At 34.2% G+C, this 19,182-nt stretch overlaps 2 protein-coding genes and 1 long non-coding RNA gene across 5 annotated transcripts; 2 read left to right on the top strand and 1 right to left on the bottom strand.

Moving 5' to 3' along the window:
• The first annotated feature begins 1,674 nt into the window (after positions 1 to 1,674).
• Positions 1,675 to 2,531, top strand: LOC112422718 (uncharacterized). Its single transcript, XR_003013259.2, has 3 exons — positions 1,675 to 1,822; positions 1,899 to 1,968; positions 2,214 to 2,531. It is a non-coding gene; the product is annotated as an uncharacterized lncRNA (long non-coding RNA).
• Positions 2,532 to 8,531: 6,000 nt separating this feature from the next.
• Positions 8,532 to 9,074, top strand: LOC11436732 (VQ motif-containing protein 20). The gene has a single exon (XM_003620413.3). It carries the CDS (start codon positions 8,532 to 8,534, stop codon positions 9,072 to 9,074), a length of 543 nt encoding a protein of 180 aa, XP_003620461.2.
• A 1,090-nt stretch (positions 9,075 to 10,164) lies between these two features.
• On the bottom strand, positions 10,165 to 19,072 carry LOC11437173 (uncharacterized). 3 transcript variants are annotated; one of them, XM_024785804.2, is made up of 10 exons: positions 18,918 to 19,072; positions 16,976 to 17,242; positions 16,556 to 16,790; positions 15,612 to 15,784; positions 15,152 to 15,294; positions 14,724 to 14,901; positions 14,061 to 14,640; positions 12,594 to 12,706; positions 11,862 to 12,105; positions 10,165 to 10,727 (listed from the first exon to the last, which is right to left on the bottom strand). In XM_024785804.2, the coding sequence occupies exons 2-10, from the start codon at positions 17,164 to 17,166 to the stop codon at positions 10,500 to 10,502; spliced, it is 2,085 nt and encodes a 694-aa protein (XP_024641572.1). In that variant the 5' UTR covers positions 17,167 to 17,242; positions 18,918 to 19,072; the 3' UTR covers positions 10,165 to 10,499. The 3 variants fall into 3 exon arrangements, with proteins under 3 accessions (XP_024641572.1, XP_024641573.1, XP_003620460.1); XM_024785805.2 differs by lacking the exon at positions 18,918 to 19,072 and adding an exon at positions 18,687 to 18,820; XM_003620412.4 differs by having other exon boundaries at positions 10,500 to 10,727; positions 15,612 to 15,781.
• Between the last annotated feature and the right edge of the window lie 110 nt (positions 19,073 to 19,182).

The raw sequence follows: 19,182 nt of genomic DNA, 5'->3' as shown, positions 1-19,182 counted from the left end.
GCCAGCATAGTTGGGATGTCAACCACTATAACTAATACATGTCTCATTCATCATTTAGAAAAAAAATATGATGCAAGACAAAGGGCCCTTTTTTCATACTATGCCTAAGGCCTGTAAAACTCTAGGAACGGCCCTGTCTAAAATAGTCACCAATAACGATCTTCATAAGAACCTCAACAGATAATCACCTTCGTCGTTACACACAGACACAGTTACACTTATTCACCAAATACAGATCATCATCAATTTATATGGACTCAGTCCTAAGACCTATATGAATGTGGTACCACACTTACTCATCATTTTGCCAGAGTTATATTACTGGACTTTTCTCAACATGGTTGCCAGAGATATGTTACTAGACTTTTCTCAACATGGGTGCCAGAAATATTTTAATGAACTTTTCTCAACATAGTTGCCAAAAGTATCTTACTAGTGGCATCAAATAAACCACCACAAAATACACTCCAATGTACGCATGGAGTCTTGTACATTCTGACTTCTCTCTATGTTCACGCGGTCCCCTCTCCTAAATGCACCATTGGTTCATATAATTCCTTGACACTTCTTTATCATTGTTCCACCACAACAAATTAGATGGACATGAATAATTAAAAAATCACGTGATTGACTTGAGGAAATTGGTTTCTGAAGAGAGACACTAACGTAAGTTACTAACGACAAAGAAAGTAGGGTGAGGGGTAATTTAATTGGCAAATTCTATGATTAATATTATTGGTAGATATTTTTTTTCTCTTGTTATGGATGAGTTGTATTGACAAAACATGACCTTAATGCTTATTATCGTTTGTCCAACCTTAAATTCATGTAAGATTTACAATTTAAAATGAGAGTGAAATTTGGGAATATTTGAGATTAAATATGTTCTTACTATGGTAGTTATATATAGTTGTGAACCCTTGAAATTATTATATTTTCAAATATTTGTAGTTTTATATTGATTTTAAATTCACTAAGAGATGAATTAAGGGTTATCTCAAGGTTAAAGGTTTAATCACCAATAGATTAGAATTAAACAATCTAAGAAACTGATAGTAACATGAATAATGAATTAAATTTATAGGATGAGATTAATAGTGTAAAGTTTGTAACCAAGCCGTACTCATGCTAACACATTTATATTATAACTGACTTTTATTCAATTTTCGTAGTAGCAAAAATTACAAACAACACACTCGTATCTTTTTGTTCAATTAAGTTTTAAAATATACAATTCGACAATATGACGCAGTCCTCGAGTTCAACACTTGTTTTTCCGTTTTAACTTTACTAATTGCACGATTTCGTACACTTTCAAAAAATCGGTATCGTCTTATTACTCTTTCTCTCTTGAGCATACATTGACTTGGGCCTAAACAAAGCTCTTATGTCAAAACGGGCCGGCCCGAAAGCCCGAATAAAACGTAGGGCTTGGGCCTAATAATTGCAGCCCGAATTTTTCTAGGGCTTTTTAGCCAGGCCCGAAAAAGCCAGGAGCCCGTTATGGCTAGCCCGTTCGGGCCACGGGCAGCCCGGCATCCCGCAAAAAATTAAAAGTGGGTCATTTTTGGTGTGGTGTTTGCTGGACCTGGACTGGACAACCCATATTAGGATCCGGCCCAAATGGATTTTTAATCCTAAAAAACCCTAATACACTCACATCACAGACTCACACTCCACTCTTTTCTCTCTAATCTCTATGTCCACTGGTCGTATCATCTTCTTCAGTTCACAAGCTCACATCACGCACGCGAAGCCCTGCCCAACCCAAGCATCATCTTCTTCGATTTCTTCGTTCACACAGTCACTCACACAGACATAGGTTCGTCTTCTTCCTTTCTTCGTTTTCTTTGTTTCCTCCTTTCTTTATTCCTCAGTTTTATTGGTTTCTAATTCAGGTCAGCAGCTCTGTTTCTAATTCAGGCTCAACAACTCTGTTTCTTCTTCTTCTTCTTCATCATTTTCCAGGTTCGTTTCTTCTTCTTCTTCTTCTTCTTCTTCTTCTTCTTTTATCTGTTGAAATTAGGGTTTGAATAGGTGAAATTTGAAATTTGTTTCACTTTACTTTGATGTATGTTTGGTTTGAATGAGAAAAAGTTTATTTTAAAAGTGTAAAATTTAATTTGAATAGTGTTGATTTTCTCTCCGATTTTGATTTGTCACAGTTGATTTCCTCTAACTCTTTATTATCCATTTAATTCTCAAACCTGTAGATTCTTCTTAAAGGAGGAAGCATCTTTCTTCATATAGCAGATTGTGTTCCGCTATTTTCTGCAAGCATGTCAAAATACTAACATGCAAAAGAAAGGGATCTGTTTCATCATATTGACAAGAACAATTAGCTATTAACTTTTCCTATAGCATTCTTTAGACTAATTAACTGTCATTACTACTACAGAGATTGTTCTTGGATAACCAATTGGAAAGGCTGAACTTCTGATAGAAGTTGTAAACATAGTTCATTACTCATATCTTATACATCAAATATGCTACTGAATTTATTTTTAAAGTTACTAGCAACTTATTCTTTTAAAAGATGACTACAATGCTATTTACCATGTTAAATAAAGAGCAACTGATTTTGAAAATTGTTGGGAGGGACTTTTTGGATTAAAACTTTTGTTATGTTATTACTTATTCTGGATAATTAGTATTTTGAATTTAGAATCTTCATTATGGATAATTGGCAACTTGTGTTAATGTTACTATGGATAATTGTTATTCTCTCGGATCAATCTTAATTTATCTTTTGTTCACTATTAGCCTATTTGTGTATATTTAAGTTATTATCTTCAATCCTTAAAGAATGGGAAGGAAAAAAAATAAAAAACAGATACGGGTCCGGGCTGGCCCGTTAGCCCGGCATATTTATGTATGTTCAGTACTTAAAAGAATGGAAAAGGGAAGAAAAAAATACGGGCCAGGGCTGGCCCGTTAGCCCGGGAGCCCGTATAGGGCCGGGCTCGGGCTCTATTTTTGCAGCCCATATTCAAATCGGGCTTTTTAGCCCGGCCCGCCCGTTTTGACAGCTCTAGATGATAGTAACTGCAAAACAAACACAAGCTCTTGTGCCCAAGTCAATGTTTGCTCAAGAGAGAAAAAGTATTCAAAGTTTCGCTTTAAGTTTATGCTTAATTACACTTTTGGTCCTTGTGTTTTAGCCTACTCACGAAACTGGTTCTGCCCTTTTAAAACAGAACAAAACGGTCCTTCAATTATCATTTTTGTTGCATTTTTCGTCCTACCCCCCATTTTATTCTCCAAAAACGCAGAGAAATGACAATTTTAGATCTACCCCTTATGCTCAATCATGAAATAAACAAGGAATAAAGCACGTGGATACAAAGAATCCACTGTATTCAACACACTAACCAAAAAAACCCGAATTTCTAAGATATGTTTCAAATTAGTGTTTTTTTGGGTTAGTGTACCGAATAGAATAGATTCCTTGTGCCCACATGTTTTATTCCATGTTGATTTCATGGTTGAGCATAGGGGTAGGTCTAAAATCGCCTAAAACTGCCATTTCTCTGCGTTTCTGGAGTTTGAAAATAGGAGGTAGGACGAAAAATGCAACAAAAATAATAATTGAATGACTGTTTTGTTCTGTTTTAAAAGAGCATGACCAGTTTCGTGAGTAGGCCAAAACACGAGGATCAAAAGTGTAATTAAGCCTTAAGTTTATGAGTTTGTATACAGAGATGCCACACTTATATAGACATCAGAGGCGTAACAACCGTTGGTGATACGATGATAGACGGGGTCATCAAGTTACCCTGTTTTGTGCTGTAATGCGCCCAAATTGTGTCGTTCAAAGGCCTTCAAGAGATGTTCTGCCCGCCTACATATCAAAAATAGATGGAGGCTCTGGGGCCTTTGATATATCACTTATTGGATCATGAAATCCCAAGGTTCGGTCTGTAACAGTTGCCCCTAACCCATTATCGTCCTTATGTCGTAAGGAGCTTGTAAGGGGTTTGACAATCAACGACCGATCTCGTTGCTGCAACGACACTTTCCGCCGATCTTGTGGGACAAGGTTGTTGGCTAGGGAGCGCTTGGGTAGCTGTTTAATAGTTTGGAGTTAGGGGTGCATGTACCATAGAATGTTGTCGGTCTAAAATGTCCTTTTTTTAGTAGTTTTGACGTGTGTCCCACGATTTCTTTGATTGAACGGACGTGTGTTATTCAATTTGTAACGCCCTATTTCTATTAAAACGATAAAACACGCGAATAATATAATATTCAAGAAATAGACGCCACGTCATCAACAAAATCCAAAACAACATGCATGTATAAAAATTCTCAACGGTTGCAGCGGATATAAATCATACACCTCGACGTATAGATGTCATGAGATCAAATACATCATCATAAAATTCTCCAAAACATAAATAAATCCAGGATAGACAATTTATAATAATCATAAGGCAACATCCTAGATCAGTGCCCATCCTACGACTCTACGGAACCGATAACGGAGATAGCTCCCGCTATCCAAGCAAACACCAAGTAACTCACCAAAGCAACTAACCCTGCACTTCGTCTACTCATCCATAGAGACAGGTAGGCGGTCAAAACTACTAGGGGTAAGCTTTACATCAATCATAATCAATAAAATAAATTTGAACATAAATGAATCATGTCAAGTTCCAAATAATTAACATGAATATTTTAATCTCAATAATAATTCATAATGATAGATCCAAATATCACAACCAATCACTCACAACCACAAGTATATCAATTATTTCCACAATTAGGACTCATGCCACAATATGATATGTCCCTAGACACGACACATAAATGCATGCGGTACCGTCGTCACCAACGTCTAGGCCGTCACCCTATGATGCCAACAGAACACCATAATCACCTCAATTAGATAAAAAATCTGTCACCATCAATCATGAATGCATGAACATATGACTCGACAACAATGTCTATGTTCACACAAACCATTCACCAAATTGGATATAAAATTCGTCACCATCAGTCATGTATGTATAAACATATATCTCAACAACAATACATATGTTCACACAAACAATTCACCACAATCTCACCAAACAATTAGCATATATGCATTCACCAACAATTCATCATCATATGTCATATATGCATTATCAAACATATATCTCAACATTTCACCATCATCATTCAATATCAATACATGAATTTCCACATTGCAAGTAAAGATGAAATACAATAATCTTATGATGAACATCATATCCAACACTTAACAAGTCACTCACATAACTTCATTTAACCATAAAAAGCTATTCACCAAGGTTTACAAGTTAAATGACTTACAAGAATCATTATCGACAAAGTCCATATCAAGTGGCAAAACGGCCAACATTGATAATTTTCAAAGCTAAGTAACTTGTTCAAGTTTGAAAACCTACAACTCGATCTTAATTAATCATATAGGCATAAACATAGGTCTCTTATAATCCATCAAACATTAGTTCAAAGTTCCACCAAGGTTCATTTAAGAAAACCCTAAGTTCGTTCCATAATTACTTAATTCAATGTAAAGCAACACAATAACTCATTAGACCCTTTATACAAAGTTATTTCTTTCACAAAAACACCTCTAGATGATTAGGATAAAGTCCCTACACTTAGAAATAAGTTTGGAAACAATTTAGTTGAAGAAAAATGCATTTTAAAAGTTCCTGGTCAGGCAAAACCGTAGCCCGATTTATCCCCATCGTAGTACGATTTTTTTCGTGCTGAAACACCCCAAAACCTGGTCAAAATCGTAGTCCGATGCCTAAAATCGTAGTCCGATTTCTGCCTAACAGACAACATCAAATTTTCCAATTTTCACGTTTTTGCCTACACGCTCCTGACACTTAACTCTATCATAATCTACAGAAAAATTCAAGTTTCAACCACCCAAAAATCGATTTCCAGAACCTCACATAATCACTTATTTGCAAAAACGTTTAGACACCGACTTTTCAAGCGAAAATCCCGTTTTCTCCCAAACGACTCCACTAACGCAACCTCAACATGAAAACAGAAATTCTACTAGGTCTAACTCACCCAACAACATCAAAATTTCAGTCAACAATCCTATATAAGTTCATTTTGGTTCTTCACGTGAACAACTTAACATCAACTTCACCAATCCAAACAATAACTCCACAAAATGGAATACCCATGGAACAAATCAACAGCAACAACATATCAAATTCAATAACAACTTCATTAAACATGAATTCAACCATAAATCAACAACAACTTAACACAATTCATCAATTTAAGAACAATTCACAATATACCCATTTATACATACCATGAACATGCAATTTCATTAACAACAATTCAATTATCACCAATTTCATGTACTCAAACATATCATCATAATAAGAGCATGAATTTCAACAACTAAGAGCAAAATAATCACTTATTCAATTAAGCACTTAAGCATACAATTAGGAAAAAAATTACAACTAAGTGATTATGATTGAAATCTAACCCCCTTACCTTAGTTAGCAAAAATCCTAGCTCAGACTTAGCTCCTAGAATCACCACCACCTCTTAGTTCTTCAAGTCTCCTCTCTTCTAACCCTTTTCCTCTTCTCTTGTACTTTCTCTCTCTACCTCTCTCTAAAAATCTTATGAAATGAAAAATGAATGCTATTTTCTCAGCACGGGTGACAAGTCTAGTTTTCTCTTAAGACAAGGCTTATATAGACTATTCTCAAATGGGCTTAACCCTAATGTCTTAGTGGGCTTAAACCACTCAATCTCAATTCTAAAATATTTCTACACACTTAACGGTAAAATACTAACAACGATCACTTACCGACTCATAACTATTTACCACACTAGTAACTTAGTAAAATAATGGTTCTCACTAAATACTAAAAATAATCCCCATCAAAAATTACCAATTTACCCTTACTCACAAAATGACGAAAATACCTTTCTTATACCGAATTCTAATAATTCCAACCAAAATACACACAGAAGCAATTAATCACATAAAAGCATATAAAAAACACATATTAAACAATTAAAAATAAATCTAACGAAAATCGGACTGTTACACAATTTAGTATAAATACAATGAAAAGTTTAACTTCTTTTAGAGGATGATATGTTGAAATTTTAGCAAGCTTATCTTCATCAATTTTTTTTGAAGTAACTTTACAAGTAAGTTTAAATTTGGGTTGAATAAGTGTTTGTTCTCTATAAATATAACGAATTTTGTTTTTAATCCTCATACAAAAAGTTGCATGTTTTAGTTCTTTATAAAAAAATTCAAAACATAATTTTAGTCCCTGTTAAATTAAAAATTGTTTAATTATAGTTAAACTTTTAAAATTTTGAATGATCATTTATTGCATGTTAAAAATATTTTAAAAAAATATTTTATATAAATTTGAAATTATTATAACTTGTAATGAATTAAATATGAAATTTTTAAACGCCAACATTTTAAGATAAAAATAATGAAAACTTAAACATAAATGTCAAATTTTGAGCTCATATTTGATAGAGGAACTTTTTTTGTTAAGAAATGGAGAAACTTTTTACAATGCTCTGAACAAATCTCGAAAAAATCATCCAAACATTTAAGAGCTTAGGTATAAAAAGATTAAAACTAAAGAAATCTTACCGAAATATGTCATTTACACTTCCACACCAAAACTGAAAACGAAATTGATTATATTTATAAGTAACAAAATCTTATTTAACCCATAGATTATAAAAGTCGAAATTATAGCCATATTGTTGTTATTTCTGTTTGTTTCTGGAAGAGCAACCTTGAATTACGCACTTCCACAACAAAACCATATAAAAACATTCCTCAAAATCTATACGTGGGACCCACCCCTCAACTGATTCCACCTTAATCTCCTCATTGTACACGTCAGCACTCTTCTCTCCTCCAACACACTAATCCTCACTTATTAAAATCCCAAAAATACCCTTCCCCTTTTCACATTGCCGACATGTCACATTCCCATTGGCTATCAAACCCTAGCTTATAACAATTTAGTGTTTTTTTTTTGAGGGAATATAAACAATTTAGTTTTTGTAATATGCAAAATTCACAAACCCTGTATATATAACAAATTTATCCTAATAAATATTTACCTTAATTAACCACCTCCACAAAATCATAACAATCTAACCATTTTTTTCTCTATTTTGTTTTTCTTAATTTTTGTTACATTTTTTTTTTATAATGTTTTAGGTTTGTGTATATCCATTTAAAGCAAATGTACGTATATAATTCTTCATAACCATAAACCTAAATTTCATTTATCTATATTGTTTGTGTGATTGTTAACATTTTCTTGAAAAATCAAAACATGAGTCCTTCACAATTTCATCCAAAGAAAGAAATCATCTCAACCACCACAAAATCTAACACCAACGTTAATGGATTGTTACCACCACATTTGAAAATCAATAAAGATTCTCATTTCATCAAAAAATCATCACCATCACCACCGTCGTCTTCATCGTCGTCCTCATCATCAACATCGTCTGCAATGATGAATACCATGGTGGCATCAAATAAACCACCCCAACAACATCGTAGCCCGGTTATAATCTACACACATTCTCCACGTGTTATACATACTCAGCCTAAAGATTTCATGGCATTGGTGCAAAAGCTTACCGGGCTCTCTCGCTCGGAGGAGGACGACGGGAGCAAAAATGGCAAAAATGCCTCGTCGTCTCAATATCAGACCCCGAAGAAGGAGCCTGTGAGCTGCAACTATGGGATGTTGATCGGAGACAAAGAGAATGATCGAAAAAATGTTGTTTTGCTTAGAAATGAGGACAATGACACATCCTCATCGGTGATCACCGATGAGAATAATTATGGTAACAACGTCGGTGAAAATCAGGTTAACTCGTGTTTCATTCCATCAGATACATTGATGTTGGAGCCTCCGTTGAACCCTTACATGACAAACTTCTTGGCGTCGAGCTCAGCCGAGTTCATGTGCTCAAGTCAGCCCTTATTGAACTACTCAGATTCATTTTTCTCACATAACATGAGGACCTTGGGAGGGATGAAAGAGTTTGGTGACTATTGATTATAGTTGTTGAAGTTTTTCTCTGGTTTGAATGTTTTGAGCTAATAAAAGTTCTAGTTTTCCAGGATAGAACTTCATTTTCTTTTTTGAAGAATCAATAATACTTTTTTGTTGTAGACAAAAACTTGTACCTCTCAGAGGATTTATTCCAGTTGTTTTTTATAGTGAGTTTCATAGATTTGTAATTCAGGAATTATTAAGAAAGTTTTGGCTTTCTATGTTATGGCTATGATTTCTTTATTAGCTTTTCAGAACTTTCACATGTTTTTTGGGTTTAACATGGTGCACTAAACTGTATAATAAGATGTTACAATTACATTGATCTAACATATTACTGCACCTAATTTTAATTGATACATCCTACTATTATCCTAGGTCTAAGTGATACTATAATATTTTTTGTATCATTTGTTTATAATAAACTGTTGATGAATATGTTTGGGGTACAACTTCAATACTTTAAGGATACAACACCCACAACTTGCCTTAAAGTTTTCTGCTTAATTGCATTCTTCATCATACTGTGAACATAATGGTATTACATACTCCAAAGAATAGGCAGTGGAAATGAACATGATCAGTTAATGATGAGGGTAGACTTAATTGGTAATTATCTGAATGATATAAATTTCTTTTTTAGATGATATAAATTTCTTGAGGGCAAGTTGATAATTTGTGTAAGGAATGACTCTAAATTAGAAATTCCACAACTCATTTTATCCTTTGTATTCAAAGTTTCAAACCATAAATGACAGATCAAGAGTGATAAGGATGTATCCCTAACAGCCTTTATATCAAAACTTTTTTTTTGAAACTATACATTTTCTTAACGGATTTTATCTGCACAAATAATAAAGTTATACTTTGATAAGAAAATGCATCTTTTCTTTTTATTTACCTTGATGAATACATTTACATTTGGGAAGATAGAGTCCTTGGACATAAGTGGAGCTGGTTCACAATTAACAGAAATCTTGAGCTAAATTTTGGGACCAAAACAGTTGCAACATGCATGATACTTTTCCATTTCATCATGCTTTTTAGAACTTCTTATCTAGTACTATGATCAAATAAAATTTCTAGTCACTTCTTGGGAGATAAGATTTCATTTCATTCTTTGCTTCAACTGTTGAGTTTTACATTTTAAACATTCCTATATATAAGAAGGGACTTAGAATCCCTGCTGTAAAAATATCACGAAGTCACACGTGGTAATCAATCCTGGCTATTAATTTGAGATCGGATGGTTCTACACAGTCAGTACATTAATATGAAATTATCTCGGCCACTGACTTATGAGCGGACAGTCGAGATTTGTAACTGTGGCACTGATACAACAGGGAATCTACTTCCGCATGCGAAGAGGAGAAAAGGAATGTATTCAATACAAACATGTACATAGCTTAAGCAAAGATTTCGCCATCATCACTTTTTCTTCTTGTCCTCTTTATCTCTTTCAAGTTTAACAGGAGCAGCTGGTATGCTGAACCACCATTCCCTAAATCTCCTCTCCCATCTCTCTGTGCTAGCTTTCCTTGGAGGTGAAAACATTGTAAATGTGTTCAAGAACACTAGAAGAACTATGTATTTAGTTGGTAAGAAAGCCAAAACCAACCCTGCTGATAGAAGACCAAATGCCATCTTCTCTGTAGCCTGATTGTCATATAAAGGAACCCAGTATTACAATGAGTGACAGAAATTTTCAATCAATATTTGAATAAACTTCTCAATTTATTTGTTAAGAAATGCATCCAAACTCTTTGGAAGATAAAAGTACAAATTGGCAAAAGAAGACTAATTTAAAATTTTGATAGTGGTCGTAGTTGCTTTGTTTTAGTCCCTGTAATATTTGAATCGTGTTGAATTAGTCCCTATAAAGTAAATTTAATTAATGTCGTATTTTAAGAACTAAAAGCAGTAGTAATGTCTATGTATTAGGTAGTCAATAGCGGCAGATAGCGTCCGCGCATAGCGTAGCGGCGAGGAACCGTTACGTTAATCGTCCTAGCGGCGCAGAATGAAATAACGGCCGCTTCAGCTGCTATAGTGGTGTAGTGGATAGTGACCGCTTCAGCTGCTATAGTGGCGTAGTGGATAGCGGCCGCTTCAGCAGCTGTTTGATTTTAGTAGGAAATTTCTAAATTGAGCCTATTTTTAAAACCTTTTTTTAGGGTATTTTGAGGATTTCGTAAACCCTAACATTTTTCAACTTTTTCTCTCTTCTCACCTGTGCCGTGAAACACACTCTTCTATCTTCTACCTTACGGTTTCTCTTGTTTTATGATTTTTTATTTTATTTGTTCCTCTCTTTTGTTTTTTGGTGTTTTGATTTATGAATGTCTCGTGAGATTTGAGTGTTATATTTAATTTTATATTAAATATAAATTTTTTGTTGTTGAGAAATATATAAGTTTGTTTATACCTTATAGTATTATTCATGTAGTTTGTCAAAAAAATAATCAAATATCGGTGACCACTATTTGTCATACGTATACACTATCCCACTTTTGGGGTCGGCCACTACGCACCGCTATCTGGGATTGACTACTATTTATTACAAGAGTAATTGAACATGAACCGAATATTACATTTACAGGAACCAAGCCAAAATAACGAGAACCAAAAGACAAATTTCTATTTTGCAAGGACTGTAAAACTCTTTTTTATAGGGACCAAAACCTGAATAAAACATATGGCAAGAGCTAAAAGAATATTTAAGCTTTTTTCTTTCTTTCAAGAAATGCATCTAGGATTCGTAAAAATCAGCAAAGGGGAATGAGAGAATACCTGAGGAAAAATGGACAGCAACAAGCCGCGGAACTTGAGTAGAAATATGTTACCATCTTGTATGAACTGTTCAGCTTGAGAGACAGCATTCTGAACAGCTAAAAGCTGTTCCATTGTATTCATTGGTGGAGGGGCTATTACTTTAACTTCAGCTACAGACCTACCTTGATTAAAACATCTGGAAATGATCATAAAAGCTGAAATGAACACAAGCACTAGTGCCGCTGCATAGCCAACCCAACCCCTGCAATTTATAATAAGATTATCCAAGTTATCAAAAGAAGGCAAATATATCATCATAAGCCTGTTTGCATCGGTTTATTTGAGCTTATCTATTTGCATAAGTACTTGTGAGACTGTTCGCAAGAGCTTACGAAAATAGCTTATGACAAGTCCGTAAGCCATTTTCAGCCAATTTTTGTCAGCCCTCTAGGAGAACTTACGAAAATAGCTTATAGCATTTATGAAAACAATGACTTTTATCTTTTGTTATAGAAATAGCTTATACATAAGCACTTATACAATAAGTGCTTATAATATAAGCACTTAATTAAGTTGTTTAACCAAACAAGACCATAATCTGCATGTTAAAACTGAGAAATCAGAATAATTTGTTTTTCTTTCAGTATTACATACCATCCATAATTTTTCCCCTTAAATTATTTTTCTCATTTCTATAGCAATTTCAAATAACAGGTCAATATAATATTGATCGATGTATGAAAGTTTTACCTCCAGATGATGTAACCAAAGAACAAACAAAACCCAGAAGACTTCAATGGATCATCCCAATTTAGCAAAGATTGAAGACACTTCCTAAGTTCATCTAGAGGATAAAGTAGTTCCTGAAAAATAGAGGAAAACGCACACATTAAAGACAAAATAGGATAACTCATAGAATCAGTCAGAGTTTTCTATTCTGATTTTGGAATAAGTAGAAACAGTGAAATGAATCATGTACAATATTGGTGGTAAAGCACAGCCATGTTGTGGTGGATGACTGCCATAGGTGCTCATTTATAACTCAACCTATAATATGCACCGATACCATTTTAGAATTTGGACTTTAGGCTTAACTCAACCTTAAAAGCTGGCTCAAGAGGTGTTTGCCGTATCTCTAGTTGACGTGGGATCTCAAGTCACAACCCCACATTTATATGCAACTTCTGAGTTTTTGAATATATATTTTTGGATAGTGTCATGATTTCTTATGTGTGTATTGCTTAAGAAACTATAAGGTTTGAAACTTTTCTCGATCGTTCATGCAAGAAAGTTACCCCATCTTTGTTATTTGATCCATGACCCACTCGTATCTATTTCATTTAACCCCGATTTTTTCAGATGCCCAGAGCTTGCAGGTCTCTTTTCTTTGTTCACACGGCAGAGACGGCAGTGTCTGTTTATGATTTACAGCTTGAACCTTGAAGGTATTTGTTATTTCTTCTTCGTTTTTTTTTTTTTTTTCCAGTGTTCTGTTCTTCCTTTTCCTTCACACTTCACATTTCAATTTCTTCTAATTTTTACCAAACATTTTGTTTATTCTTTTAATTCCATCATATGAGTTAGGCATAAATCAAAACCTAATATCGTATCAGAGCCTATTCATCAAGCGGGGAGGATTGAGGAAAACTCAGTTGTCACATTAAAAATGGATAAGGCCTAAAAAGAGTTTATAACGAAGGGCATCCGTCGCCTTAAAAGTTAGTCTGGTAAGAATGAATTAGACTGAATTCAAAAGCTAAGAGTTTTATTGTATGAGTATCTAAAACTATCTCTTACGATTAGTAATCATCATGATTTGTTTCCCTATTTTTTAATTAGGAGTTGTAGTCATGAGTAAGTATAAATCAGGCTTAGTACTCGGTCTCATTTCATCAATCATCAAACATATCAAACCAATATCATAATTCAAAAAGTCATTATTACTTTTCTTTTTCTTCCCTCCTTCGCCATAAAAAATCGGAAACATCAACATTTTTTTTACTTCATTCCAATGTTCTCATTGTTCCTAGATTGACCGTGACTGTGTTTAGACCATGGGCCATGTTTACATTCAATTACTTTCGTTCAATTTTTAACTAATTACTGGTGTCTGATGTGTATGTGCCTGCGTTAGTGCTTCATATCCAATAACACTATTGGTAAAAGCAAAATCGTAAGAGCTTGGCTAAATGGTAAAAATGGATAATGAATCAGTACCTTCATCACAGCTAAATTAGTGTCGATACCATCAACTTTAACACCGTCAACTGTTGCCTGTGCCGATACGACTTTTTTATAATTGTTCTTAGATTCTTTAACCACTCTTTCCAACAAAGTCGTTTCTCCAACAGTTATTTCGCCAACAGCAATCCTGCTCTCAACAGAGCTGTTTGAACTTGTTCCAAATACGAATCCTAAGTTAGAAACTGTGTCCAAGACCGAGATAGAATACATTCCACTTTCAGGCTTGGAATCATGCCCGTGATTTGACTCGCTCGAGTTTGACATATTTACAAGGGTTTCTAATATCAAGTCTCCACCTGGAAGCTGATCACATAAATTAAACATGAGAAGAGAATCATTCGGTACAGGGCCTAGAGAACTAATATCTTGGATGGCCTGCAAACGCAATATTCCTAAAACAGCCTTCCAAAGTGCTTCGTCCCGTGCCACCCCTTTAATTCCAAACTTGCTTATGTATTTGTGAACACAAAGAATCTCTCTGATGATGGCTAGCCAATAATCACGACGAGCGTGTCCTTTAAGCTCTGGAAATTCTAGTACAGCTGGTTCTGATCTACAAGAGAAATACAACATGAAAGTTAATAGAAAGATAAACTTGTGCAGTTATCTAGAAAAAGTAACTATGCAATTACTTACAAGGATGTCGAACTATAGAATACTGCTTTGTCAAATAGTCGAGTACCCCATGGTCCAGTCAATTCGGGTTTAACAACTTGGTTTAGATCGTCTGCTAAATCATATCTTTTTGGTTTGTCATATGATACAACGCGAAGTTCTTCGAAATAAAGTGCATGATCTGTTAAGATTAACCTTCCTGCATGCATGTTACAGAGTCATTGAAGTTTTCAAGAATAAGTAATGCATACTTTTGCTGCATCAGCAAGTATATACTATGTGGCAATACACCAACACTTTTGGTTGAATAAGTGTCTGGTGTCCGACACAGCACTGACACATGTGATTACATTCATTTTCTCAAACTATTGCCGGTGTTTACGTGGCAGTGTCAAGGAATATATATTTGAGAAAGATGGTATATAAAATGTATATTTTAAAGCAATTACCAGGCCATGTGGATATTCCTACATGCTCAAGGACTGGCTGTGTGGTGACTGTTCCATCAATCTCAAGAATCTTCTCACCTCTAGTCGGTCTTATAGCAGAAAGGAGAGACGAATCTGAATTGCTCTTCATTTTTTTTATTGCTCTGGAAAGATAAAAATAAAATAAATTTGAGCCTACCTCTAATCACAATGATAAAGAATATAACAAAATAACAAACTCTCTTAACCAGAAACTGAAGCAGATATTTGAAATGTTGCACTGGCACCTTTGAAATTATCAATTATAAAGTACAAAAGTCGCGTACTCTTCTTGGTTAAGTACATGTAGCTAGTGCACCCAAATTAGAGGGTATAATCTTAGAGGTATTTTGTAAATGTTTGATCACAACTATACATAGCCTATTACAGAATTCCAGACAAAGGGGGAAGTGGTAATATATTCAAAGGTAGAGGTTATTACTTTTCTATCCCACCGAGGTACTTGTCATAGATGGGGAACTGAAGGCGGCCTCCAGTTGACGAACTCAGCACCTCAAAAAGATTTTCACAAATAATGACGTTGGCAATGATGGGAACTGCGGGAGCTATTCGACAGAAAGCTTCTAATCCAACAGATACTTCTTCATCAACCTTCTAAACATCAAGGTTCGTTAGTATTAGTAAAGAAACGACAAAAAAACCTACAGAATGCATATATAATATAAAAATATAGATAATCATTAGGACAGGTACTTAACATGTTATATCTATTTGATATGGCAATAAATATGCAAAGGCAAAACTGCATCAGAGGTCCTTTAAATTAATTTAATGTTTTAAAGAGGTCCTTTATGTTTATTTTTAGATTAATAAAAAAAAGTCCTTTATCTTTTTAAACGTCAACAACATTAGACATTTAGTGATTTTTTGTTGAAAGCGTGAAAAACTCAAAGCCTCTCTTTCATTAATAGGCTCACCATCACCTCGCAACAATCTGAGCCTCTCGTTCACAACAATTTGTGGGCCTATTAATGAAGGAGAGGCCCTGAGACTTTAACGATTTTGGATAGAAAATAACTGAAGGTCTAGTGTTGTTGTTGTTTAGAAAGATAAAGGATATTTTTTATTTAGAAAAAAAATAAAGGACCTATTTGAAATTTTAACTACCCTAGTGCAGTTTTGCCTAATGGAAACTAACAAAATATCAAGTCTAACACAGAGAAGAAATTTTGAGTATAATTTACCAATAGATATGTACAGAAAGAACTAACATTGACAGAAACATCTTCAAAGAATTTCAAGTTATTAACTATTTGTACCATATGTTACAGTTTAGTGTAAAATGACCACTAATCCCAATAACAAAAAAGGCATGAGGTAAGGCAAGACTGAAGAAATATATCACTTGTACTCTGAAAGACATACATTAGTAAGAGGTTGGCTAGTTGCAGCCGGGACCTCCCAAGCTAACATCATGTCATATGTCAAGCGCCGGAACGTTTTATCAAGTAGATGACCGGATATTTGCGCTTTCAATGAAAGAGCTTTGAAACAACAGTATTCCAATAAGTTCCTTGCATATCGTGATGGATTCTTTAGGGAATCAGATGCCTCTAGATTGAAGCCCTCCTGAAGATCACTTGAAGAGGTCTTGAGGATTCTGCATTATTTGTTTTTAATTACAGTTTAATTTCCAATAAAAAAATCATCCGACAATGTATCGAACGAAAAGAAACACGTTAAGGGTCCTCGGCTACCTAATATTCAAACTAAATCAAACAAGAGTGAAAGTTTGGAAACTGATAATGAAGCAATAACGAGTTAAAACGCCAAAAACGCACTTACTTTGCGCATCTACGAACAACTAGGTTTGCAACTGGAGATAGTTCGCGTACAAAGTTCTTCCCAGCAGAAGGTGAATTTTCCATCTCCTCAAATTCTTCAGCAAAATAACTCTTCTTGCCAAGCAACCATTTAAGTGATCCATCTTTTACTAGACCTTCAAACATAGCTCTGGTTTTTCCAGCTGTAGCCATCTCTACTAAACCTACTACTATCTTGTCAAGATGGAAAACAAGACACCTAATATCCAATTTTTCTCAAAGTTCTTGACTGAAACATAAAGGTAAGGCAGTAAACAAAATGAATAACGAACAACACCAATATGAATCCTCAAAACTAGATCATCATCAAACTCCGAATCATAGATTAATTATCTCAACTTCTCCAACAGTGGTGTCAATCACAAATCGCGAAATAGAGGTTTGTTTAAATTCCAATAGGTTAGGCTATATCACTGTTATATCCACTATTTGACAACATTTTGAACTAAATCGTGCATCATAGAACAATAGCTCTTCACAGGTTTCATAAATTGTTAGAAATGTTTGTGATTTATAAGTATGATGATCATTCTACTCCACTACACTATAACACTAATAGCTATAACCACTATTTGACAACACTGCATTACAATTGGAGCATAGTGATCAGACTTATAAGCCACAAACATTTCTAAAAATTTCTGAAGCCCTTCAAACGTTCTACAAAATTCAGGATTTACAAGAAAAAGTGTGCCATTAATCCACAAAATTGCAAACATGCATAAGGGAAACAAACTCTATAGCACCAATACTTCAGATTGCATTAAAGGCGTGTATGAATGTCTAACACCGACACGGCACTGACATGCGTGGTTACATACTATTACTTCTATTTTCTCACTGCTAGTTGTATCTCTATAGCTTCTATTTGCTACATTGCATAACAATTGGAGCATAGTGATCAGACTTATAAACCACAAACAATTCTAACAACTTCTGAAACCTTTCAAGAGTTCTACAAAATTTAGGATTTACAAGAGACAGTATGCCATTAATCCACCAAGCAAACATGCATAAGGGTAAGAAACACTTCAGCCTGAAGGTATGCCAGAGTGTCCAACACCGACACAAAACTTACGTGTGCGGTTACATACTAACACTTCTATTTTCTCAAATTATTACCAATATCTACATGTAGGTGTCAGAGTGCTAAAAAGAATTAATTCTTTAACTATTTGAATCTCAAACATTTCTTACAATTTCTGAAACCTTTCAAGAGTCCTACAAAATTTAGAATTAACAATCGAGAGTTGCCATTAATCTACAAAAGAAAACATACACGAGGGTAACAAACTATATAGCACCGACACTTCAAATTGACGGAGTGTTTGAGTGTCTGATATGTGCCGGTGTTCAACTCAACACTGACACAATACTTTTTCTTTTTTTTTGAGAACAACACCGACACAATACTGACATGTATGGTTACGTAAAATTACATTTTCCTAAATTATTATCGGTGTCTGTATCAAAGTATCTGGTGTGTGTTAAGTGCATAAACGCAAAAGTTCTCACAAAAAAGCAGTGCTTTAACAGTTTAACTATCTCAGACTCAAACACAAACACATAACATGCTCAAAATGATTCAAAATTAAAGCAAATAAATTATAAATAAAAAAAAATATGAAAATCACTCCCAAACATGCATAACAAAGCAAAACGAAGTGACCCACCTACAAAAACGACATAAAAATTTCATCTTTAGCAAATGGGCTAGCTTGAAATCGCAAAACATTAACAAATTCCGAAATTCAAATCATAATAACAACAACAAAAAAAGAAAAACAAGTAAGTTGAATTGAAGTTTGTGAAGAAATTAAGAGTGATTAGATTAGTATTGAAAAAAGTATGAAATTCGAGAAATTGATTTGATTTGTGAAGAGGGAAGAATTTAAAGTTGTTACCTTTTTCACAGACAGAATCCAGAAATTTGATGATTGCGTGTGATTTTCGTTTTTTGATTTTTTTCTTCTTTTTCTGGGAAAATACATTGGTTCTTGTATTATTTTTTTGATTTAAAAAATGGATTTTGATACATATTTGTCAAATGATTGGATTATCAAATGATTAATACATATTTGTCAAAATAATGATAAATATAAAAGGGTCATAACGAGGATTTATAGGATAGGTGTCCTCTTTAAGAAGATCAAATTAAAAATAATTGAT

The sequence above is a fragment of the Medicago truncatula genome, chromosome 6 (assembly GCF_003473485.1).
Source record: "Medicago truncatula cultivar Jemalong A17 chromosome 6, MtrunA17r5.0-ANR, whole genome shotgun sequence".
In the NCBI taxonomy this organism is placed as follows: domain Eukaryota; kingdom Viridiplantae; phylum Streptophyta; class Magnoliopsida; order Fabales; family Fabaceae; genus Medicago; species Medicago truncatula.
This window is presented reverse-complemented; position numbering and strand designations above follow the sequence as displayed.